The sequence below is a fragment of the Lepidochelys kempii genome, chromosome 13 (assembly GCF_965140265.1).
Source record: "Lepidochelys kempii isolate rLepKem1 chromosome 13, rLepKem1.hap2, whole genome shotgun sequence".
Classification (NCBI taxonomy): Eukaryota; Metazoa; Chordata; order Testudines; family Cheloniidae; genus Lepidochelys; species Lepidochelys kempii.
This window is the reverse complement of record NC_133268.1, coordinates 30,658,210-30,684,788: the sequence shown is the minus strand read 5'-3', so window position 1 is coordinate 30,684,788 and position 26,579 is coordinate 30,658,210. Positions and strand designations below refer to the sequence as shown.

The window sequence follows — 26,579 nt, the reverse complement described above, 5'->3', positions numbered from 1 at the left end:
TGAAAAAGTTTTTCTTAATATCCAACCTAAAGCTCCCCCACTGCAACTTGAGACCATTACATGTTCTGTCATCTGGTACTGCTGAAAACACTCTAGATCCATCCTCTTTGGAACCCCCTTTCAGGTAGTTGAAAGCAGCTATCAAATCCCCCCTCATTCTTCTCTTCTGCAGACTAAATAATCCCAGTTCCCTCAGCCTCTACTCATAAGTCATGTGCTCCAGCCCCCTAATCATTTTTGTTGCCCTCCGCTGGACTCTTTTCCACTTTTCCACATCCTTCTTGTAGTGTGGGGCCCAAAACTGGATCCCACTCCAAATGAGGCCTCACCAATGCCGAATAGAGGGGAATGATCACGTCCCTCAATCTACTCCTACTTATACAGCTCAAAATGCCGTTAGCCTTCTTGGCAACAAGGGCACACTGTTGACTCATATCCAGCTTCTCGTCCACCGTAACCCCTAGGTCCTTTTCTGCAGGACTGCTGCCTAGCCTCTCAGTCCCTAGTCCTTAGCAGTGCATGGGAGTCTTCCTTCCTAAGTGCAGGACTCCGCACTTATCCTTGTTGAACCTCATCAGATTTCTTTTGGGCTCAATCCTCTAATTTGTCAAAGTCCCTCTGTGTCCTATCCCTTCCCTCCTGCGTATCTGCCACTCCTCCCAGTTTAGTGTCATCTGCAGACTTGCTGAGGGTGCAATCCATGCCATCCTCCAGATAATTAATAAAAGATACTGAACAAAACCAGCCCCAGAATTAGTAAACAATAGAATGTGCGCGTTTCTTTGTCAACAGTAAATTCCTTGCTGTGCCATGTAGGACCTTGAGAAAATGGCTTAATCTTTGTTTCTCTCACGTATAAAATGGAAATACCTTCTTTTTTTCTACCCTTTGTCTTGTCTAAGCTCTTCTGGGCAGGGACTTTCTTTTACTATATATGTACAGCACAACTGCAATCTTGGTTGGCATTGTTATGTGCTACTATAATACAAATAAATACTGTAATTTGTATTGATTTGGCACGCTTAACTTTAGTGCTGCTGAAAAATACTCGAGCACACAGTGATAGGAAATCGCAACAACCAGCAGAAGACTGTTTATCTTTTCTGTCCATAGTTGCATAAAGTAACATAGACCTAAGTTAAAATGTGTATGACGCAGAATGGGAGACTAATTGTGAGCTGTCCTTTCTAAAATAAACTGCAATTTTATCCAATTTCAGCTGTTAATGACAAAGAGAAGAATAAAGAGAAGAAATCCAAAAACGCTGTAAGGTCAAAGTCGAAGAAGAAGAAAAAGAAATTTAAGTCTGGTAAAATACACTTTTTTTTTCCCCTGTAGAAAGTGGCCTTAGTTTTTTGGTTTGACACTCTCTTGACCCCAGTTCAAAGTTTTCCATGACCAGTGACCGTATATAGGAGAGATTGTACTGTTTTGTCTTTAATCGCCACCAGTTCTGATGTAATAATCCATTAAAGGTGAAGTGTGAATAGCATGGCATTTTCTTGCTGATTGAAGGGCACAGCCATTGAGGTAGATGGCTGATAAAAACCAATGAATCAGTAAATAAATGGATGTGCCCAAGGACAACTTCTCCAAAACATCCCTCTCCCCAAAAAGTGTACAAATCAGTGCTCCTTGAAGTAGTGATGTGACAATATTTTTTTCTTTTCTGTCACTGTTCTCAGTAGGAGCTGCTGAATGCTGACCACTTTTAAAAATCTGGCCACTTTGTTTAGTTGCTTTATTGGGAGCTGAGCTCTTCTGAAAATGTAGCCTTAGTTGAGGATTTTGAAAATCTCACCCCAACTTATCATTGTCCTTCATAGCTATTGTTCTTCTTTGACTTGTGTGTCAGTGTGGGTCCCACGGTATGTGTGCATGCTCTCATGTGCTCATGATTGGATTCTTTGGAATAGCATTGTCCTTCGGGTCTGCGCCTGTGCCACTCTGTGCTTCCACGTGAGACTCTGCAGAAAGGGCAGAGGAGTCTTCAGTGTCCCTCAGTTCCCTCTGAACTGTCAATGACAGTAAGACAGAACCCAGAGTGTTTCTGACGCAGTACTTCTACAGAGCTTCAAATTTGATCCCTTTTTGACTAGATTCATGAAGAAAATTTATGTTCACCCCTCTTCTTGCTTTTTTTCTTTTATTTGGGCTTTCAAAAAAAAAAGAGAGAAGAGACCACCCTTGAACAGCAGGGTGAAGCATTTTGCACCAACATGGTGGGCTCTAAACAGTCAGGGTTCAAACCCTACTCATCCTGTGATGGTCTCATCCCTCTTACTGATGGACACATCTATATTCTAAGCTCAATAACTCTGTCCAGGATTGTCCTCCCCATCAGTGAGGGCATACTGGAGCCAGCTAAGGGACTCTGGCAAACCTGGGCCACTCTTCCATTTCTAAAAGACATCAGGTGACCCCAAAGGGCTCTGAATGTTTTTATGCTCACCCAAACATAGGCTATTTGGGGGGGGATGTCCACAGTTCAGGACAAATTTAGTCCTTAAAAGGTACTCCCAAATACAAAGATCCAAAGAAGTTGGTCCTGTTTTTATGTAAAGCATACTTCTCAGCACTACTTCAACTCCAGAGGCAAAGTGCCATGATTTCTTTGAAAAATAACTGCCTCACCTGGGAGAAGGTCATTTGCTTTTGTAATCCAGTTACTGAGAAGTTAAAAAGAGTGGAGGTTGGAAACAAAGAAAAGTCTATATTTTCTTTTCTGTTTATTTCGGGAAGGGGAATAAAGCTGCAGAAAAGGCAAGATGAGCAAATAAATGTATGCAAAGCACACTAGGAAGCAGAAGTGTTGTGTGCAGAACGCTGCTTATTCACTGCAGAAAAATATACGGATGGGTTGAAAGTCCTCCTCATGGCATATGACAATTAACGTGTGCCTGAAGACTCGGAGAATCTGCCTGATACCACCACTAGCATGATCACAAAGGAGCTGGAGTTGGCCATGATAGAGCTCTGCAAGCTGGAACTAACAGAAGAAGAGTGTGTGAGTGCCAGCAGAGGGTGGCAGAAATTGAAGCCCAGAAAAGAAAGAGATTGCATGCACTGAACATACTGGCCTTACAAAAGCCCATGGGTAATACTCCCCCAGGGGCCTCCAGCAGGGACAAGCTTTGCCCTGTATACACAGAGAGATTAAAAAGTATCTCTCCATTTTTGAAAGGATATGTGCATTGCAAAAGATTCCAGAGGAATAAAGAGTATCCACACTGATCTCCAAGTCGTCTGATAAAGTACTGCGAGTGTTTAATGAGGTGGACATGGAGGAGGCATTGAAATATGTTGAATTTTAAAAAGCTTTGTTGCAAAGGTTTCAGATCATCCCTGAGGTGTATCGTTTAAGGTTGTTTAGGAACCTCTAAAAGCATGACAAGAGAAGTCAGAGCAGCAGTTTGGGATAAAACCCCTCCCACTGTATAGGAAGCAGCTGATACTGCTGACTCTCACGTACAAGCCAGACACTTCAGTGAGCACAGATACAAGAGGGAACGGCAGAAGCCCAGTTGAAAGTGGGTGCTCCATTTTATCTCTAGGAAAAGGGGGGGCGGTGGCGAGTGAAAGCACACCCCACCCCAGAACCCATCCCCTCCTGATAATCGTAATTACAGGCCTCTAACACAGGAGAATAGCCCAAGAAAGTGTTACTCATGTGGTTCCACTGAGCACATGAAAAGAGATTGCCTAAGCAAGGGGAATCCAAATAAAAACCCTGTTCAGCCCTGGTTAATGCATCTACCTTGGACTTAAGACCCCAGGAGGTGGTTTAGGTGATCCTAGTGAATTTTGTAAGATCTGACCTGTTGGAGGTTGGCAAAACATTTATCAAAGATGCACGGGAACAGCAAGGTATGCCAAAGTTGGAGGGACACTGGTGCCCAGATTTCTTTGGTCGGAAGATAAATGGCTATGGATTCTGAGATGCTCCCAAGGCAAAATTTAAAACTCCTTGCATTGGGAAAATTTTAAATGAACTCCAGTAGAGCTGGACTGGTAACACTTAAATGTTGGTATACTGGAAAGCATTCCAGCAGATGTACTAATTTGTAATGATACCATGCCTGTGTGTAAAGCTATTAATATTATAACTCCTAGTAAGAAAGAGCATAACACCAAGGCCTATCTGCACTAGAAAATTAGGTTGGTTTAACTATGTCAGTCAGGGGCGTGGAACTATGCTCTGAGCGGCATAGTTAAGCCAAGCTGAGTAGCCTTGTAGACTTTACATCAACCTAGCTATCTCCTCTCGTAGGTGGATTACCTACGCTGATGAAAGAATCCCTCCCATTGGCATAGGTTGTGTCTACTCTACACCCAAGTGCTACAGCTGTGGAGCTGTGGCACTTTAAGGGTAGACAACACTGTCCCCAAACATGGACCCTGTAGAGGGAGGTGAGATCACTGCACCTTTAGCAGCTGGTAATAACAGCATGTCTTCAGAGCAGGGACTTGAGAAATCATAGAAGCACAGAAGTGTAGGACTGGAAGGGACCTCAATAGGTCATCTAGAATAAAAATTTATGGAAGCCAGCGACCTCTCCCTGACTTACCTTAAATATAACCTGGGGTGGGGGGCAAACAGAGCGCTGCCAGGACTTGCAGCTGCTCCTGGGGTGGGGGCTAACTGCTTCTGCTCCAGTCCCAGGGGGCTGACACAACCCCAGCTGCTGCTCCAGCGGGTGGGATGCTGGTTAGCTGTTCTGGCAGGACGCCCCCTATCCACTCTTCTGCCAGCCCAAGACTAGGCAATAATGCCCCTTCCAGCATCCATGGCAGATGATTTCAAGACCTTGCAAAGAGAGTGGCAGATACATTGCAGATCCCTCATGAGGAGGTGAAGGACACCCACCATAAGTTGTTGGACATACTGCATAGGTCCTCCTCAAGGATCGCCCTCCCAATTAATGCACTTTTGGATCCAGCTAAAGTTATATGGAAACACCAGCCTTGGTCACGGCAACATGCAAACGGCCAATAAAAAGTACTATGTACCCCACAGAGATACAGAATTCCTTTTTTCTGCATCTAGTTCCATCGTGGTAGATGCGGTGAATGCCCATGGCCGCCAACATCACACAAAATCCACTGTTTATGACAGGGATGGGAAAATACTTGACTTGTCTGGAAGGAAAGACTACTCTTTAGCAACTTTTCAAATCAGAATTGCAAATTACCAGGCCTTAACTTCGAAACTCGACCACGTGAACTATGCCAAGCTTAATGCTTTTATTGACCATGTGCCGGAATCACAACGAGAAGACTTTTTCAGGCCATCGTACATGAGGGTAAGTAAGTGTCTAGAACAGCACTCCTGACTGCACTAGATGCTACAGACACAGCAGTCTGCTCAGTATTAACAATGGTGGTGATGCGATGGGCACTGTGCCCTATTCTTTCAGGGCGCCAAAGGAGATATAGATGGTTGTAGAGGACCTCCTTTTCAAAGGCACATATTTCATGCCAGACTACACATGAGGTATCTACAGGCATGGTTCAGATCTATTTACAGACCAAAGAAAGACAGGTTAGACAAACCTCTCTCGAGTTCCTCCAGGGTCAAACACTCTCTGGATTCTTGGAAAGACCCAACAAATGTCTGTATGGGGGGTCCCGTTCACACAACCTCCCTCTCATCTCCTTCTCTACCCCTCCCCTCCCTCCCCCCCCCCAGACATTGCTTCTAACTACAGACTCGTCCCTCATTGGCTGCAGAGTACAGCTCAACAACTTTAAGACTCATGTCAAGTGGTCACCCATGGAGATGACTCTCTACATCAACCTCCTTGAACTCAGAGTGGTCAGAAATACTCACACACAAAGTACGACAGACAACATAGTTCATCCTCCCTGTGCATGGAAGTGCTAAAGCTATGGAACTGCAAACAACAAGGATGCTGGAGACTTGAGACTCCAACTGAGGGAACTGGCCCAGATTTCAAAGGTGAAATCTGTATACAATGGACTGCAGTATCCAGTGGGGTGAGAAAAACTACTTTATCTAGATGTTGCCCAGTCTAATAGGGTTGAGAGTTTAGACTGCATGCTTGTATTTTATTTCTTTTGGTAACTAGCTCTGACTTTTTGCCTATCACTTAAAATCCACCCTTTATAGTCAATAAATTTGTTTTACTGTTTAACTTTACAAGTGAGTTTGTATTAAGTGTGAGGTAAATCTGCTCAGGGTACAAAGGCTAGTGTATATCCTCTTTCATCTTGAGCAGTGCAAGACTGTATATTCCTGTGGTACAATGCTGGGAGCTGGGGGGATTTGGCTCCGGTGCCTTTCTCTGTGTGATTCATGACTGGCTCTGGAGGCATTCATGCAATCTAGCTGAGTGTGGGGTCTCCTCAAGTGGTTGTGCTGAGTGATAACAGCACCTGGAGGGGTTGCTGCTGATCACTAGCAAGGCATTGTGAGAGACTGCCCAGGCAGGAGAGAGTTAAGGGGGCACAGCAGTCCCACGATTCCAGGCTGCACCCTGGGTGGATCCCATCACAACCCCCTTCACAGTATTCTTTAAAAACCAGGCCACATCCAAAGTTCATCCCCAAGGTGACCTTGTCTTTTCACATAAACCAACTGATTCATCTTCCAACTTTTTATGCTACACCTCACCATAACAGGAAGGCTATACTGCATATGCTAGATGTTAGGAGAGCCTTAGCCTTTTATCTGGATGGAATGAAGGCCTTTAGGAAACTTCCTAAGCATTTCCTCTATATTGTGGAAAGGTCAAAAGGGGCAGAAATATCAGCCCAAAAACATTCCTAATGGGTCTTGAACTGTATTAACCAATACTATCATGTTCACAGTGTATTATCTCCATCTGGAATCTACACACACTCAAAGTAGTCCGTTTCCACCTCTGTTGCCTACCTCAAGAATGTCCCTATCTTGGAAAGACTTGGGCATCTGCTCGTGCCTTTGAAGAACACTATGCTATTATTGGAGACTCTGCTTACAGCGCTATCTTGGGCTCCACAATGTTGTCATCCATAACGGCCTCCACTCCGAAGCCCCAACCTCCCATTGGGGATATTGCTTTGGAGTCTCTTACAGTGGAGGACCCCCTAGAGAGACTACTCAAAAAGAGGGAGTTACCTTGTTCAGTAACTATGGTTCTTTGAGATGTGGGTCCCTGTGGGTGGTCCACAACCTATCTTCCTCCCATCTACTTCAGAGTTCTCAATAGAGGCTTCGTGGTAGAGAAGGAACTGAGAGTGGTTCACCCATGCAATGCTAATTAGCTTTGAGACACAATACAAGGGAGGGAAAGAGCATGTGCAGTCTGAATGGACACTGCTACCAAAGATCTCCTATCAGAAGCTCAGGGACACAGACACACTTATAGTGGAGCGCTCAATGGGGGGGGGGGACATCTTGAAGAACCATCATTATTGCACAAGGTGAGTAACTTACTTTTCACCCTCTTCCTCTCCATAAAACAACCTTTTATGTACTTGAAAACTATTATTCTTTTCCTCTCTCTTTTCTTGTGCAGACTAAACAAACACCATTTTTTCAATTGTTCCTCATAAATCATGTGTTTTAGACCTTTAATAATTTTTGTTGCTCTTCTCTAGACATTCTCTAGTTTATCCACATCTTTCCTGAAATGTAGTGCCCAGAACTGGACACACTACTCCAGTTGAGGCCTTATCAGCGTGGAGTAGAATGGAAGAATTACTACTTCTCTTGTTTACAACACTCCTGCTAAATCAGCTTCCTTGTCTAAGACAGCTTTGAGTATAAACCAGAGGTGGGCACACTACGGCTCGCAGGCCACATCTGGCCCGCGGGACCGTCCTGCCCGGCCCCGGAACTTCTGGCCCGGGAGGCTGTCCTCCCTCCCATGCCGCCACGCAGCGCAATGCTCTGGGCTGCAAAGCTCGGCCTGACCCGGTGCTCTGTGCTGCGCGGCTGCCTGTCCTGGTGCAGCCATGCTGCCAGCCGCTGGTGCTCCAGGCAACCCAGTAAGGGTTTTTTTTTGTTGTTTTGGGGGGGGGGCGGATAGAGGGCAGGGGAGTTCACGGAGTGGTCAGGGGCATGGATAGGGGTCAGGGCGGTCAGAGGGTGGGGAACAGGGATTGAATGGGGGCAGGGATTCCTAGGGAGCAGTCAGGAAGGATAGGAGGGGTTGGATGGGGGACAGTTAGGGGTGAGAGGGGCGGGGAGGGAGAAGGGATGGTTGGATGGGGTAGGGGTCCCTGGGGGGGTAGTTGGGGTGAGAAGCGGGGGGGTTGAATGGGGGCGGGGTCCGGGCCTGGCTGTTTGGGGAGGCACAGCTTCCCCTAACCGACCCTCCATACAATTTCAGAAACCCAGTGTGGCACTCAGGCCAGAAAGTTTGCCCACCCCGGTATAAACACAAGTACAGCAAAGTTTGCCACAGAACAAGGTGTTGACCCTTCTCTAGAAGGTAATAGGGAGGCTATCTGCTGTAATGTCCCAGTAGGGAAATAGGGGTAAGTTCTTTATGCAAGAGGGTAAAATATACAAGGAAGCCCAGCTGAGTAAGAACAACAAGCCCTACAGGCACCTTGTAGTGCCCAAAAAATATCGTGCAGAGCTATTTGTTGGTCACTTGAAGAGGGAAAGGACTTTAGAGATGCTTAAGAAAATCTTTAATTGTCCCCATGTTCAGGATGAGGTAAAGGAATATTGTAGGACATGTGACTTATGTCCGAAGCAGAAGAAATCTGTTGGTCTCTGTTCTTTTATCTGAGACTAAAGAAGCATTCCATAGGTTTGCCATGGAATCCAAGGACCATTTCCCAAGCCATTCAAATATGGAAAAAGATATGTAGTAGTAGTGGTGGTTGATTTTCCACCAGATATCCAGAGGCAGTCACCCTGGCAAATGTGGAAGCTGCAATGGTTGCACATACACTGTTTCACTATATTAAGCAGAGTAGGTTTTCTAAAAGAAATTACCATCTAGAGGGTCAAATTTTATGTGCCCAATATTTAGTAAAATAGTTAATCTGCTTTTATCACCCAGAAACAAAGGTTCAAAGGGAACTTTTAAGTCCATGCTAAGAATGCATGTGTACAGAAAAGCGGGAGATTGGGATGTCTTATTGCCCTATTATTTGCTTGTAGGGAAGTATCTCAAAAGTCCATGGTGTCTTCCCTGTCTGACCTCCTTTATAGAAGAAAGGTCTGAGGTCCTCTCAGTCTTATTAGAGATTCTTGGGAGGAGGACTCTGAACCAGACGGGAGCCCATAACTTGAATATGTAACCAAATTTAGAGCGGATATAAAATCCATGATGAATTTAGTTCAGCAAAGTCTTCTGAAGAGTCACGCTGCATAGAAAGAGTGGAACAACAGAAATACCTGTGAAAGATAATTTGATGTGGGACACTTGCTATTAATGTTACTCCCAGTAAAGAAGTGCAAGATGCTCCGTGGCCCTGAGGATGTTCACAAAGGTTCTCTTAATGGTAGCAGCTTGTCTCCACTGGCGGGGAATATCAGTATTTCCATGTTTAATGACTGGCTTCTCAGAGGCCAGTCAGCTCAAGAAGCCCACTCAACAATGTCCAGGGTATAACTATTCCAATTTCTGGGCATTCATATTGACCACAAAAAGTCCAGGCTGACCCCAGTACAGAGAATAGAATCATAGAATATCAGGGTTGGAAGGGACCTCAGGAGGTCAGCTAGTCCAACCCCCTGCTCAAAGCAGGACCAATCCCCAATTAAATCATCCCAGCCAGGGCTTTGTCAAGCCTGACCTTAAAAACTTCTAAGGAAGGAGATTCCACCACCTCCCTAGGTAACGCATTCCAGTGTTTCACCACCCTCCTAGTGAAAAAGTTTTTCCTAATATCCAACCTAAACCTCCCCCACTGCAACTTGAGACCATTACTCCTTGTCCGGTCCTCTTCCACCACTGAAAATAGTCTAGAACCATCCTATCTGGAACCACCTCTCAAGTAGTTGAAAGCAGCTATCAAATCCCCCCTCATTCTTCTCTTCTGCAGACTAAACAATCCCAGTTCCCTCAGCCTCTCCTCATAAGTCATGTGTTCCAGACCCCTAATCATTTTTGTTGCCCTTCGCTGGACTCTTTCCAATTTATCCACATCCTTCTTGTAGTGTGGGGCCCAAAACTGGACACAGTACTTCAGATGAGGCCTCACCAATGTCGAATAGAGGGGGACGATCACGTCCCTCGATCTGCTGGCAATGCCCCTACTTCTACATCCCAAAATGCTATTGGCCTTCTTGGCAACAAGGGCACACTGCTGACTCATATCCAGCTTCTCGTCCACTGTCACCTCTAGGTCCTTTTCCGCAGAACTGCTGCCTAGCCATTCGGTCCCTAGTCTGTAGCTGTGCGTTGGGTTCTTCCGTCCTAAGTGCAGGACCCTGCACTTATTGAACCTCATCAGATTTCTTTTGGCCCAATCCTCCAATTTGTCTAGGTCCCTCTGTATCCTATCCCTGCTCTCCAGCGTATCTGCCACTCCTCCCAGTTTAGTATCATCCACAAATTTGCTGAGAGTGCAATCCACACCATCATCCAGATCATTTATGAATAGACCTCACAGGAACTACACTAGACTCAAGTGCAAGAACGTACCCACTCTAGGAGAGATTATCCACCCTGTCCAACCTAATATCAACATTACACTTCAGTCCGCAAACTACTGTAAGAACTTACCTTCAGATCTTGGGCCACATGTCAGCCTCCACTTATGTGACTCCCGCACACAAGGATGCACCTCAGATGCCTTCAGCCATGGCTAAGAGCAGCGTATACCCCAAATACACAGCTTCTGTAGATGAATCTTAGTGTCTCGGAAGGAGTTGACTCTCTTACATGATAGGAAAGTGTGCCTGAGCTGGAACCCCATTTTTGCATCCAGAACCTTCAAATACACTTACAACAGATGTGCCTCTGTTATGATGAGGAGCCCACCTACGGGAGGAGACAGCACAGGGCAAATGGTCCGCACAGGCATCAATGCTCCATATCAATATCCTGGAACAAAGAGCAGTACAATATGCTTGCCAACACTTCCTTCATATCCTAGGGCATCTCTCGGAGTAATGTTGGACAACAGGACAACGATGTATTAGGTTAACCAACAGGGCGGAGCAAGATCCCCAGTCCTTATGTGCAGTCGCTAAGGATAGACATATCAGCAGACGATCTACCAGGCCTCCAGAACACAATTGCACACTCCCTGAGCAGACACTTCTGACAAGATCATGACTGGGACCTCAAAGACTGTCTTCTGCAGCATCTTCCAGACCCTGGGTCAACCAGGAGTAACTCCAGTACATCACCCTAACCAACATGAAATATCTGTTCTGCTCCAAAGAGGGTTACAGACACAACTTTGTCAAGGTTGCCCTGGTAATGCTATGGTCCCATACCCTTTACGCTTATCCACCTATACTGCTAATCCTTCTTATGCTGCGCCAGGAATGAACAAGAGCTATCCACCTAGCACCTGCTTCGCCAAGACAGGTGTGGTATTCAAATCTTATCCACCTCTTGAAGGTAATATTTCTCAGGCTTCCTGTCATGAAGCACTTCTTGACACCACTCGGGGGCTGTCATCCATGCAAACCCCTTCTTTCTGAATCTGAGAGCATGGCTCCTCAATGGCCCTCAAGCATGGAGCTAACCTTTTCAGATAAAGTTCAGTCAGTTCTCTTATCTAGTAGAAAGTCCAGCACTCAAAAGACTGACCTCTAAAAGTGGAAATGCATCCTATCCTGGTGCTCCCTCCCATCTTTTCAAGCATTGGACGTTGAACTTGAACTACTTATTAGAACTAAAAACATGGATTGTCTCAATAAGCTTTATCAGAGTACTTCTGGCTGTCATCAAAGTCTCCACTCACCTACCTTGGGGCTTCTCAGTCTTTGCCCACCCTATCAGTCAGATTCCTCAAGGAATTACCCCACTTGGTTCCTCCAGTTTGACATCCAGCTCCCCAATAGGACCTCAATCTGGCTCTAAATGCCCTAAAGAAACCCCGCTTCCAACCAGTGGCTACTTGCTCTTCCTCAAGACTTTGTTCCTAATTGCCATCACCTCAGCAAGATGAATGGGGCATCTGGGAGCTCTCATGGCTGACCCACCATACACCACCTTTTATAAGGACAAAGTCATGCTATCCAAAGGTTTCACTGAAATATAACATTAACTAGGAGATACACCTTCTAGTCTTCTACGTAAAACCTCATGCATGCCAAGAGGAATCAAACCTTAATTTACTGGATGTCAGAAAGGTCCTTGTCTACATAGACAGGACTAAAACCTTCGGGCCTTTCCCATGCTTTTTATATCATTTGCAGAAAAGCTGAAGTGCTAATCGATTTCCGTACAAAGGCTGCTTAAATGGATTTTGGGTTGCATGTGGACCAGCTAGGAAAATGTTGGGATGCAGGCTCCTCACAGAAAAACGGCACATTCCACTCGAGCTCAGTCCACGTCTGTAGCGCTACTGAAGGATATTCCCATAGCAGAAATCTACAGGACTGCTTCATGGATCTTCTATACATGCCTTTGCCAAGCATTGTGCCATCTTATCTACTTCCAGACATGACACCTCTTCTATGCCCTCGTTTGAAGCATGACGTGCTACTCTGCACAGGTGTGGGCCTGTGGACAGTATTTTTCAGTTTCCAATTGAGAGCTCCTGAGCATGTGCACATCCTGTGGTGGAGCACCCATAGGGACAAGACATCTTGAACACAAAAAGGCCATGCTGGTCAGACCAAAGGTCCATCTAGCCCAGTATCCTGTTTTCTGACAGTAGCCAATGCCAGGTGCCCCAGAGGGAATGAACAGAATAGATCATCATCAAGTGATCCATCCCCTGTCGCCCATTCCCAATTTCTGGCAAACAGGCTAGGGACACCATCCCTATCCATCCTGAAGAACTCAAGTTATTGTAAGGTGAGTAACATATTCTTGTTATGGTCCACCAAAAAGGAGGGTTCTATAAGATTGTGTTGGCTATAGAAAATAGTGTCTCAGTACTTGATCCTTATTTTATGTTCAGGACTGATGACGTGCTGGCAGTTGCTAAATTCCTGAGCACTTTACATCTTACCAGAGGATACTGGCAAATCCCATAGACAATGAGGCACAGGAAAAACCTGCCTTCATAATTGATTTGGGTTTTTATGAATTCAAAGTGTTACTGTTTGGACTAATCACTTCAGAAGACGCAGTTCAGAGACGCTTGTTAACCAGGTGTTACATAGGCTACAAGATTTTGCATGTGCTTATATTGATGTTATCACCATTTTTAGCAGCACTTGGCAAGACCGCAAAAATCATGTGGGGTATTATGTTGTGAAGACTCAAAGATGCAGCTTTGACTGTGAAGGTGTCAAAATGAAAAAAAAGAAATAGCTGATGGCCATTATCTAGTCATTGGGCGGGGCAAAGTCAAATTTGTCCTGACCCTCTTAAACTGGAATTTATTATAAAATGGCATGTACTCTGAATTAAGAATTTATGGCTGACCCTCCTTACATGATATTTCAGAGGGACATGGTAGTGCTGAAACTTATCACCCCACGTTCATCTCAGGGTGGTTGGTCTGGAATTCCACTTGAATTGGTCCACCTGTCTGTTTTCCGAAAAACCCCACTTCATCAGGAGAGATGAAGGGGCATACATTGGACATTTCCAAAGGCCAGTCCAGCTCATCACAAAGAATATCTAAATGGATAAGTGTGTCTCACTGTGATACCAATTAGCTGATGTACCTCTCCCACTAAACATCTGTGCTCACTCTTTCAGAAATGAGCCAATTTCTGAAATATAGAAGGCATATAGAATATAGATATGGAGGAACCCACAAACTTTTGTCAAGCATTATCCATTGGATGTAGCTGCCAGGGCAGATGCTAAATTCAGGATAGCAGTACTGCAGTCCTTGTGGGACTGATGCCGCTTATACTCACTATCCCACCATCCAGAAAGGATATGCCTTGCCAGTCACATATAATGGAATCCACAGTGACACATACTCAAAGAAGAAAGATTATTTACTCAGCAGTAACTTTGGTTCTTCAAGATGATGATGTCAGTGTGGATCCCGGGACCTTCCCTTTCAGAATACTCTGTTAGTAGGGCTTCATGTTGTGCGGGAACTAAGGGGGAGTTGCATATTTTTCGCCTGTTCGTCCATCACACAGGAGCATGAGGAGAAACAGGTGCATGCACCGCCCCAGTGAGCACTGCTTTTCAAAAGAATCTGATTGTGCATGCCTGAGGCACATGTGCAATGGTGGGATCCATGCTGTTTACAACATATTCAAGAACCAATTACTGTAGGGTAAGTAACCAGTCTTTTCAGGCTGTCTTCAGTCTCAGGCAGATGTCACTGCATTAGTTTATATCCAGTTGACATTTTGAATGTTTTCTTCACAACCATAAGGGCTAGTAACTTTTTATTAATAAAAAGCTTTGATTCTGAAGCTCAAACATATCCACTTGGGAGAAGTACTGGCTTGCTGAACCACCCTAAACTGACCCCTGATATTATGTTTATTCTGGATATATTCTCTCAAATGCAGCTTTCTTTCTCTCCTTCATTCATGACGGTCTTAATTAAATAGCGCATAGACTTTCTTTAAACAGCACAAACTGTATGGAAGCAATCAAAGATAACAGTGATCTCTAATCACAAAACCATCTTATCACAAATATTCGGAATAAATTTTTGCAGGAACACAGTCAACCACCAAAATCACACTTGCCTTAATGTTTTTTTTACCTTCCTTTGTTCCCAGTAATCTCAAATTCTTGGGGGGGCAGTGTTTTTTTGTTTTTGTTTTTTCATTTCTTCTTCAACATTCCTACAAAGAAGTCTACTGTAGGACTCACAGCCTAGTCATGCAGTCGCAGATCATCTTTTTGAGCAATAGCTGTCAGTTGGAATGTGTGCGCAGTCTCCCCAACATTCCGTGGATTGAGTGTATAAACCCATCACTACTCTGTTCCTGTCTGTCCAGCCACAGAACTTCTCCTTCTCTATATTGCTTTCGTTTTCATATAATACATAGTGTGTATATGTACTATAGCATATAGCATGGTCTGGTGGTTAGAGCAGGTCTTGTCTATTTAGACCTGTAAGCTCTTGCAGGGTCAGGGATTGTCTCTATGGGTACATCTGCACTGCAGTAAAAGACCCGCAGCACAGCCATGGCTGGCTTGGGTCAGCTGACTTGAGCTCATGGGGCTCGGGTTGTGGGGTTTTAAAATTGCGGTGTGAATTTGCGGCTGAAGCCTGGACTCTGAGACCCTCCCCGTTCATGGGATCTCATAGCCCGAGCTTTATCCTGAGCCCAAACAAACATCTGTCCTGAAATTTTATAGCCCTGCAGCCTGAGCCCTGCACACCTGAGTTAGCTAACCCAGACTTGCTGCCGTGGGTTTTTTATCACAGTGTACACGTACCTAATGTGTCTGTACAATGCCTAGCACAGTGGTGGTCTTATCTCAGTTGGGACCTCTAGGCATACCATAACACAAGTAAAAATTAAGTGGTTTAGATAGCTGAACGTAGTATTGATTTAACTTTTGTAGCCTTGGGCTATTTTCTGTCAGTTATTTGCTGGGTTTTGGGTTTCCTCAGGTCTTGTTTGTTTTTACAGACCCGCAATGACCCTTCTTCTCCTCTGCTTTGGAGCCCAGCTTAAAAAAGAGGTTTCTGGAGGCAGAGAGGAACTGAAGGATTGTTATAAAGGGTGTGTGTAAGATGTTAATTATTAAAACCAGAAAAGGATCAAAAAGTCTGTGTAGTTGTAGTATCTGAAACTAGTTTTCACTCATTTTTTAAATAACTACGTGTAAAGTGTCCAGTGTCCCTTTAATCTTTAGTTGGCATCAGAGCCCATGCAATAACATCTTTAAGTAGTCTCCCCTCCTATACATCAGGCAGAGTCCAAAGGCTACCTCTCCACCCCCCTTTTGCCTGCCCTCCACCCTGGAAGCCACCATTGTTCCACTCCAGGAGGACAGGACAGTAATGCTGTTAGTATTTCTAAATGCCCAACTTATAGATCCCAACGTTAGTGTTTTTTGTTTTTTTCCCCAGTACTAACATATTTATAATTTTACAGAATACCCTGGCAGTGGAGAAAACATTGACATTTCCCAGGAGCTTTCCCCCCCAAAATCACTCATCACCACAAGATATAATTCTTCAAATAGATCTTATCCCCACCTAAGTACACCGTTAAATGTCTCTGATTCTGGGCACCATAGAGACAGAGTGAAAGTAAATGGTAAGATGGATATCATTTGTGGCTTGATAGCTTCGTGTGTAAGTAGTAGTAAATGTAAGTAAAAGGGAAATGTGTAGTGTGTCATGGCAGATGGATTTAAGCAGCATTAGTGGTGCAAATTCATTTATACAGTTCAGGTGTGTTTTGTTTACACATCCCTGCCATCCTGAAGAAGCTAAACCCAATTTACTTGCCTAGGTTACACGCTGCTGCTTGGCTTTTTTTCAGTTTCACTCCATAATGGTTCTTTTAAAGTACAGTAGACGCTTGTCTGCAGCAACCCCTTCTAAGAGCAGTCGCCGCTTATGAGCAGCATTTCCCCTGGGAACACTTTTCCTATTGTGAATGGTTGACGCTACCCTTAACAGCAGCAGCCACTTAGCAGCAACATAGCAAAGTATGTTGCTACTATTGAGTGTATACTCAGCTGTCTCTCAATCTCTCCTGGTCACCTTTTGTTTTTTTTTCATAACACAGTATGTGGTTTACAGCAGAAGTAGCCTTTGGTAAATACATTCTATTAAGTTTCTATTTATACGTAGCTCATAAAGCTAATAAATGATTGATAGATGTTTATAAATATGTGGTATACAGAGTCGTATGTGCTATAAGTACATCAGTAGAAGGTGTTCATAGATGGTTGTAAATCATGGTGGTTCTTCAAGTACTTGTCCCTATGCGTATTCCTCAACTGGTATACACATGCATTTCATGTGCCTGAGACTGGAGATTTCTAGAAAATAGTGTCCGCTATATCTCATAAGGGGAGCAAAATTTAAAATTAATAATAAATAGTCATTTGCTAAGTTTCTTAGAACATGTACCAGCAGGTGATTGCAAAGTTTTCCTTTTTAATTTAAATGTTTGTGTCCTCGTGTTTGATATCTGAAGATTAATCCCGTGATATTAAAGGGAGCTATTAGTGTGTGTTGATGTCTTTCACAAAGTGTCATGAGGCCTAGTTAGTAATAGAATTGACTGAATTGAGTTCTTTTGATGAATTAAAATGTTGTCTTAATGAGTCGAGTGCAGCATTAATGCCTTACTCAGCTTTCCATGTGTTCTTGGTCTAGAATCAAATGCCCAGTTCCACCAACTAAAATATTCACTGCCAGTTCCTCTATGAAAGTACTGCCTTCACTTTGATTCAGGGCTTGCCTATGCTTGACATGCTGCAGCAGCGCTTCAGTGGAGGCGGTACCTACACTGATGGGAGAGTTCTCCTGTGGGTGTAAGTAATCCCTCTCCCTGGGGGAGGTGGTAGCTAGGTTGAGGGAAGAATTCTTCTATCAGGCTAGAACTGTCTACACCAAGGATTAGGTTGGCTTAACTGTGTTGCTCAGGTGTGTGTGATTTCGGCTCTGGCTACACTAGAGATCTTACAACAGCACAGCTGCTCCACTATAATCTCTCGGTGTAGCCACTCTAAACAAATGGGGGAAAGAGCTGTCCCTTCGACTTAATTGATCCACTCCCAGTGAGCAGCGGTAGCTGTGTCAGTGTGAGAAGCTCTCCTGCTGACATAGCACCATCCACACCAGCGCTAGTTGCATAAGTTAGGTTGCTTGGGAGTGGCTAATTCACACCCCTGAGCAACATAACGTACGCCGACTTAAGCTGTAGTGTAGCCATAGCCTTCATTCCTTATTCTAAATATAACTGTCTACCTAGACAAGCACTAGACAAAGTATAGAATACTAACCATCAAACAAAAAATGGAGTTGAAGCATTTTCTTCTCTCTAGCCTCAAAAACAGCCACAAAGTTTTGGCTTTCACAAGTTCTTAGGAAGAGCTGGAAGTAAAAAAGATAAATATATAAAGAGTGATGAATCTGGGAGTGGGTTGAGAATAACTCCAGATACACCACTCTACATATGTGTGTCTGACAAAAATCAGTTAGGAGGATAACTCAAAGTAATTAGCAAGGTAATAGCTTACTGATATATCAGGAAATAACAGAGCAGCAGTGGCCACTTTATTAAGGTTGTGTAACAGTTTACTCATTAAATCTCATTTCGATAACTCGTATCTTTCCAGAACTTTGAAGTTTCAGGCTGAAGGCCAGATTTGGTTTCTGCTCAAAAGCAACTCTTCGTTTTTGGAAATTTTGAGCAAAAACATTTCAATCATTTTTGAATATGAGGAGAGGTAGTAAAATAAACATCCCCAATATTTGAAATCAGTGGTAGCCATGTCCCTAAATTCCTTTAAAAACCTTGTTTTAGGTTCCTTGCTTAGCTTCCTAACTCCTGATGAGTGCGGAAGGGAACCCCTCATCTGCAGTATTCCCAAGGGGTGTGTGTGTGTGATACATGGCATTCTGTTGCTGTCTTGGGTACTGCTCACATGCTTAAAATTGAGCACTTGCTGAAGTCCTTTGCTAGATTGGGGACAAAGTGCACAATATTATGTAGGTCTGAGTCCTTGCCAGAGAGTTCCATATCGTAGAATTTATACAAGCTATTTACAATTTTTTGCCAGCCAGCACAATTCAGAAGTCCTGAAGAGTGAAGCTCCTTCAGTTTTCCATCTTTTTTTCCCATTAAAAAAAAAAAATACCCCACCTAGCCCTTCTCCCCCCCCCCAAAAAAAAGTCCAGGAAATTCATGTTGTAAACATAAAGGATGTGTGATTAATTACTTTAAAAAAAAGGGGGGGGTGAATTATAAAGATTAGATGCACAATTCTGACTCTGCCCTTTTGTGTTTGTCTTCAGTTGCCTGATGACCTACTGTTTCTCAAACAATATGATGCATTATACTTTCTTTGCAACTGTAGATGCACAAGTATAGCAGCTTATGATAATACATGCTCTTCATATGTGCCAGACAGTCCATAAAAGTCATACTTACACAACCTACAATTTATTTAGAAAAACACATGAAGGAATAGTGACAATTTGGTGACATAGAATCATAGAATATCAGGGTTGGAAGGGACCCCAGTAGGTCATCTAGTCCAACCCCCTGCTCAAAGCAGGACCAATTCCCAGTTAAATCATCCCAGCCAGGGCTTTGTCAAGCCTGACCTTAAAAACCTCTAAGGAAGGAAATTCTACCACCTCCCTAGGTAACGCATTCCAGTGTTTCACCACCCTCTTAGTGAAAAAGTTTTTCCTAATATCCAATCTAAACCTCCCCCACTGCAACTTGAGACCATTACTCCTCGTTCTGTCATCTGCTACCATTGAGAACAATCTAGAGCCATCCTCTTTGGAACCCCCTTTCAGGTAGTTGAAAGCAGCTATCAAATCCCCCCTCATTCTTCTCTTCTGCAGGCTAAACAATCCCAGCTCCCTCAGCCTCTCCTCATAACTCATGTGTTCCAGTCCCCTAATCATTTTTGTTGCCCTTCGCTGGACTCTCTCCAATTTATCCACATCCTTCTTGAAGTGTGGGGCCCAAAACTGGACACAGTACTCCAGATGAGTTGGACTAGATGACCTTCTGGGGTCGCTTCCAACCCTGATATTCTATGATACTATGAGGCCTCACCAATGTCGAATAGAGGGGAACGATCACGTCCCTCGATCTGCTCGCTATGCCCCTACTTATACATCCCAAAATGCCATTGGTCTTCTTGGCAACAAGGGCACACTGCTGACTCATATCCAGCTTCTCGTCCACTGTCACCCCTAGGTCCTTTTCCGCAGAACTGCTGCCTAGCCATTCGGTCCCTAGTCTGTAGCTGTGCATTGGGTTCTTCTGTCCTAAGTGCAGGACCCTGCACTTATCCTTACTGAACATGTATAGGCTTCCTAAATTGGCAGTTATCTTTTATAGTTAACTGCCTCAGTCCCAAGTTGTATCTAAAAGTTTGTGCTGATGGTTGAATAGAAAAATGTATACTACACAAAAGTTACTCGAATACTTAAATGAGAGAAGAAACAAATCAATGTCAATTAAAGATGTTGGACCATTCTGACAAACATTTTAGTGTAAGTAAAATAGTAGGGCTGTCAAATGATTAAAGAAATTAATTGCAATTAATCGAGTGATTAATTGTGCTGTTAATAATGCAATACCATTTATTTAAATATTTTTGGATTTTTCTACCTTTTCAAATATATTGATTTCAATTTCAACACAATACTAAGTGTACACTGCTCACTTTATATTTTTATTACAAATATTTGCACTGTAAAAAACAAAAGAAGTAGTATTTTCAGTACAAGTACTGTAGTGCAATCTCTTTGTTGTGAAAGTGCAATTTACAAATGTAGATTGTTTTGTTTTTTGTTACATATCTGCACTCAAACAAAACAATATGCCTACAAGTACACTCAGTCTTACTACTTGTTCAGGCAATCACTAAGACAAACAAGTTTGTTTACATTTACAGGAGATAATGCTGCCTTCTTCTTATACAAGTACTGTAGTGCAATCTCTTTATCGTGACAGTTGAACGTATAAATGTACAATTATGTACCAAAAAAAACTCCATTAAAAAATAAAACAATGTAAAACTTCACAGCCTACAAGTCAAATCAGTCCTACTTCTTGTTCAGCCAATTGCTCAGACAGACAAGTTTGTTTACATTTGCAGAAGATAATGCTGCCCGTTTCTTGTTTACAATGTCACCAGAAAGTGAGAACAGGTGTTTGTATGGCACTGTTGTAGCTGATGTTGCAAGATATTTATGTGCCAGATACGCTAAAGATTCATGTGTCCCTTCATGCTTCAACCACCATTCCAGAGGACATGAGTCCATGCTGATGACGGGTTCTGCTCATTAATGATCCAAAGCCTTGCGGACAGACGCATGTTCATTTTCATCATCTGAGTTAGATGCCACCAGCAAAAGGTTGATTTTCTTTTTTGGTGGTTCAGGCTCTGTAGTTTCCGCATCGGAGTGTTGCTCTTTTAAGACTTCTGAAAGCATGCTCCACATGTCTTCCCTCTCTGATTTTGGAAGGCACTTCAGATTCTTAAACCTTGGGTCAAGTGCTGCAGCTATCTTTAGAAATATCACATTGGTACCTTCTTTGCATTTAGTCAAATCTGAAATGAAAGTGTTCTTAAAACAAACAACGTGTGCTGGCTCATCATCTGAGCCTGCTAAACATGAAATATGTGATAGAACGTGGGTAGAACAGAGCAGGAGACATACAGTTCTCCCCCAAGGAGTTCAATCACAAATTTAATTAACACATTTAGCATCATCAGAATGGAAGCATGTCCTCTGGAATGGTGGCCAAAGCATGAAGGGGCATATGAAAGGCATATCTGGTACGCATATACCCTGCAATGCCTGCTACAAAAATGCCATGCAAACGCCTGTTCTCACTTTCAGGTGACATTGTAAATAAGAAGGCATCATTATCTCCTGTAAATGTAAACAAACTTGTTTGTATTAGTGATTGTATGAACAAGAAGTAGGACTGAGTGGACTTGTAGGCACATTGTTTTGTTTGAATGCAGATATGTAACAAAAAAAAATCTACATCTGTACGTTGCACTGTCTCAACAAAGAGATTGCACTACAGTACTTGTATGAGGTGAATTGAAAAATCTGTTTAATTTTTTTTACATATAAAGTGAACACTGTACACTTTGTATTCTGTTGTAATTGAAAACAATATATTTTAAAATGTAGAAATACATCCAAAAATATTTAATAAATTTCAGTTTGTATTCTGTTTAACAGTGCGATTAAAACTGCGATTTGATTAATTTTTTTTAGTTATTCGCATGAGCTAACTGATTAATTGACAGCCCTATAAAATAAATGAAGAAATTACAACATGTCATATATCTGGGGCTGTACAGTATTGGTTTCATTGTATTTGTTTAAATAGTATGTTTTAATGTAATTATAAACTATATGCAAAAGAGGGCAGAGTTAAGTTTGCTTGGGCAGCCTTAACCCTAGCATTTTTTTAATTCATTATAAACTTAAAACAAATCAACATTGTTTCTGATATTGAATATGTATGAAGAGCTCGGTTTGTTCCCAACTTAACATAAGAATGGCCATACTGGGTCAGACCAAAGGTCCATCCAGCCCAGTATCCTGTCTACCAACAGTGGCCAATGCCAGGTGCCCCAGAGGGAGTGAACCTAACAGATAACAATCAAGTGATTTCCCCTCCTGCCATCCATCTCCACCTTCTGACAAACTTGTATTGATGCACAAGAAAGAGCGAGTTCAAAGCTTTCCTTCCACTCCTTGATTCCCTGTGTGGGGACTGGGACTAGGTCTGCACTACAGACCTATATCTGTATAACTATGTAACTCAGGGATGTGAAAAATCTATCCCTCTGAGCAACGTAGTTATACCATACCTTAACTATGTTGACAGGAGAAGCTTTCCTATCAGTGTAGGAGTATCTTCACTAAAGCGATACAGCAGCGCAACTGCGTGGTAGGGATGCATGCTGTATGTACCCCGTCACTGTGCAGTACAGTGACCGTTCTTGGGAGACGTGTCTTTTGGGCAGGTAGTGACTCCCAGTGGTGCAATGTTCTACAGCACTGTCTCCTTCTACAGGGTGTGGCTTTGAAATGTGTAACTGATCTCCTATTATCAAAGCAGTTACAACTCTGTAAATATTGAGTTATTGATAAAGAGCTTATTAAATTTTTAGGTGTTGCCACAGGAACTTCAGTGGATTTTAAAACAACACGTGACAGGGAAAAAAAATCTTTGGCCTCAAAGAAGATAAATTTTTGTTCCTCTAGATACTCCTACATCTAGCTGGGAATAGCATCACAAAATCCGTCCCGGTTTCAATAAATTCAGACCTTGAAGACACAAACTTTTGTTAGTTGTCTGGATGGAATTGGCCATCTCAGAGATGTGAACTCCTCATTCCAGAAACAAATATACTTTTCTTCCAGATTGTGGTTCTCACTTCTGCTTTTTCTACAGAAGTAGGAACAGGTCTCACTTAGTGGGAAAGGAATCTTGTGACTTTGTTTTTGTTTTGAGACACTTTCAGATATATTTTGGGAACTAAAATCTTAACGAATTCTGAAGGTTTTGATAAGGCAAAAGGTATTTTGGAGTAGCTATTAATTAGCAGATATGATTTTGCTAACTAATAATATACAAATTCAACACGTTCTAAGCCTACTACTCATAGAATATCAGGGTTGGAGGGGACCTCAAGAGGTCATCTAGTCTAACCCCCTGCTCAAAGCAGGGGCAATCCCCCAATTTTTGCCCCAGATCCCTAAATGGCCCCCTCGAGGACTGAACTCACAACCCTTGGCTAAGCAGGCTAATACTCAAACCACTGAGCTATCCCTCACCCCTGCATACTGTACTGTTACTTTAAACACAGATGCTTTGACATATTTTATATTGCCTGCAGTGCGTATCCCCAGATATACAGTAATTTAGAATGGCCACCCCATTTGGCTTTTTCCTGTAATCACTCTGACAGATTTATTCAATTTAACTTTTTGACACAGAGGAAGATACCTTGAGTGAGTCATCTACAGATAGTTTGCTTTGGAGTGATGATGACTGCAGTCAGGACATTGACGTAACCACTAACCCCGATGAGGAATTCGATGAAGAAGACAGTGACTTTGGGATTGTTCGGTGCATTTGTGAAGTGGAAGAAGAAAATGACTTTATGATTCAGGTATATGATTGTAGACTGTGGATGTGCAGTGAAGTAAATGTAAATACAGGAAAGGATGTCATCTGAAGCCCAACGGTGGAAGAATCTACGTAGGAATATGTGAGAGTGGATCCCTTACAAAATGTATCATTGCTCTGCCCTGACATCTCAAAAAAGAAAAAAAAAAAAAAAAAAATTAGTTTAGCAGGGGCAAGCAACTGTTCCATGGTAGCAGGTGAACAAATTATATTTTGGTAGCTCACCTCAGAAATTCTTGTTCCATGTAAGTTCATTAGGACCATCACCATTAATGTTGCCTTTTTGAAAGTTTGAGTAAAATCTCCAGTTACTTTTGAATTAAGGGTGAATGGGAGGGGGGAAACATTGTTCCTACTTCTTTACAAAAACACTTTAAAAAAAAAAAAACAGAGCTACAGCAAAAATGGTTGAAGTTTTTAACTTGTCATGGACATAGTTCTCTTTGAAGATAGTGTCTTTGCTAGGTTAATATATTAAAATTAAAATGTTGAAACTGGTTTGAAACCTTCCTCAAGCTTCTGAGCATGCTCAGAAGCTATTTATCTGCTCATTTTAAAAGCCCTGCCTCATCACAATATACATTCACCATACTTGGCCCAGTCAAAAGGATGAACAAGTACAGCGAGTTAGTGCTTGACTCAGTTTACATGAGGGATATTATTAAATGCCTTAGTAAAATCCTCTAAAAATATTTTTTAACATTGGGGCAGGAAAAAATCTGATGGTGGTCTATTTTAAAAAATTAAACCTGCTCTTTTGGGTGCAGGTGGGTCCTGAAATTCTTGATGCATTATGTAATAATCTGCACATTCTAAGTTTTAACTTTTTTGAAGATCCATCCATTCAATCTGGATATACTACTCTCCTTTCAGCCTAGTTTGTAAAAATACCTGTTTCCAGCCCCACAATAGCAGCAGCAAATGTGGGACTTTCCCTTTCTCTATAAATATCCGCACAAGATTCCACACTTGGGGCTTCAGGGAGCTCCCCTAGCTCTTAAGTGCTTTGATGCTCTGAGGCATATGTATGTTGTTAGGAGAGATCTACCTACTGAATGTGCACCAACTACAGACCATTGGAGCCAGTTCCATACTAACTTCAATCAGCAAAAAAGCACCTGGCAGCCAATGTTTTGATTTTAACTGTTGTTGCTCCAGCTCTGTTCACCACTGCTCTTTTGGCAAGTTGCCTGGTATCTTTTGATCATTTCTCTGAATTTTGGCCAGTGGTGAAAATAATTGAATCAGTTCTGTGGAGTGGTTTGGGTTGCTGATACTTTGTGCCTGGAGTACCAGTTGTTAATGGGCTCTTGGCTCCCTTTTTGGGAAATGGTCAGTTTTAGGAATGTTTTTGAAGCTCCCTGGCTCACTTTTGAATCCCCAAACCCCTTTAGTTAGTTTGGCTTGGTTGCAAGACTTCAAGTCAAGTCTGTACTACCTTTTGGCTCATAAATGCACCCAATATAGTCTTTTATCTCATATTATATTTTTTAGTGCTTTGTTGATTGGTCATTATCTCTGACTGCTACTTTGTAATTCTGTTGCATGCAAAAAGGAGAATGTAAAGAAGCTCAACAATTTGAGAAAGTGTTAGTGGCTGGAATATCTCAATGGTAGGCATGGCTGGTGTGCTCTGCATCTGGGAGAGGAACTTGGCGTCAATGTGACTAGATATATGGGTTGTATATGCTTTGAAAGGATCATCTGGAATCAGTCCTGGCGGCTGCCATCAGATGCCCATAATTCTGGCCTGTTGCCGTTTCTGTTGACACAGACCTAGCAGATCTGCTTTACTAGGTGTATCAAAGCAATCTGAACCATCCATTTTGAAGCAGAGGTCTCCAAAGTAGTGATGATTTGATACCCTTGGTGCATTCGTGTGCCAAGTCAGTGGCTGAGCTCCAACTCATCTAATGAAAAATGCAGTTCAGGAAGCTCTGAGAGAGAGCTAGCTCTCCTTTGGTGCATCACCTTTGACTCCAAGCTTCCCAACTCAAAGGCTCCAGATACCCCAATCCAAGTAGGGAGCAGCATTTGGAGAAACTTGATGGCAGCAGTGCATGTTGGTGGAAATACTCAAGTGTTTCAGGTTAGTCATATAGTGTCATAATGGCACCATATTCAACGCCTAAATCTGTCAGAGCACTTGGTGGTATGGGACCACCGTTTATTCCAGCATCAATATATGTGCCCTAGAAGTAGGATTCATCTGTGCAAGGCAAGCTGGTCTAACACTCTGAAATAACCTTGTATGAAATATCTTGGTTCAGCTGACATTACTTGCAAAGCAGTGACAAATCTTGCATTACCCTCATCAATGCAAGAGGTTGAGTGGGGATAAGTATTTGCTGGGGAGAATTTTTCAGAGGCAGGATACATATCTGCAGCAGAGGAACAGAAAGACAGTTACTGTGCTCCGGAGGATCCAGTATCCCTCTGTTGCCTCAGATGTATAAAGCAGCTGGCTAAAACAGTTGGGTTTGAATCAGTTTCTGTCCTCAACAATCAAGCTTGACTGGTAACTTGACTGGAAGCCCTTTCTTTGCCCTTGCATCTTATTTCAGACCCAATTGCCTGAGAAAGTATGGAAGACACTGCAGACTTTTCTCCCCAAGTTCAAAGTGGCAGAAAAGAAATACACCTCACCCTGTTATGCCATCAGCTGTTTCTCTGGGAT

At 42.9% G+C, this 26,579-nt stretch overlaps 1 protein-coding gene across 10 annotated transcripts in view; it reads left to right on the top strand.

The window, feature by feature from the left end:
• The window catches only part of PHF20 (PHD finger protein 20), a 190,130-nt gene that overhangs the window by 129,978 nt on the left and 33,573 nt on the right, over positions 1-26,579 (top strand). For 7 of the 10 annotated variants that reach the window (XM_073310018.1, XM_073310016.1, XM_073310010.1 and 4 more), the window contains 3 exons: positions 1,220-1,309; positions 16,127-16,291; positions 23,710-23,885. In XM_073310018.1, the coding sequence (XP_073166119.1) occupies positions 1,220-1,309; positions 16,127-16,291; positions 23,710-23,885 (431 nt within the window). The remainder of the gene's footprint in view (positions 1-1,219; positions 1,310-16,126; positions 16,292-23,709; positions 23,886-26,579) is intronic. The other 3 variants (XM_073310011.1, XM_073310012.1, XM_073310015.1) reach the window with 3 other exon arrangements.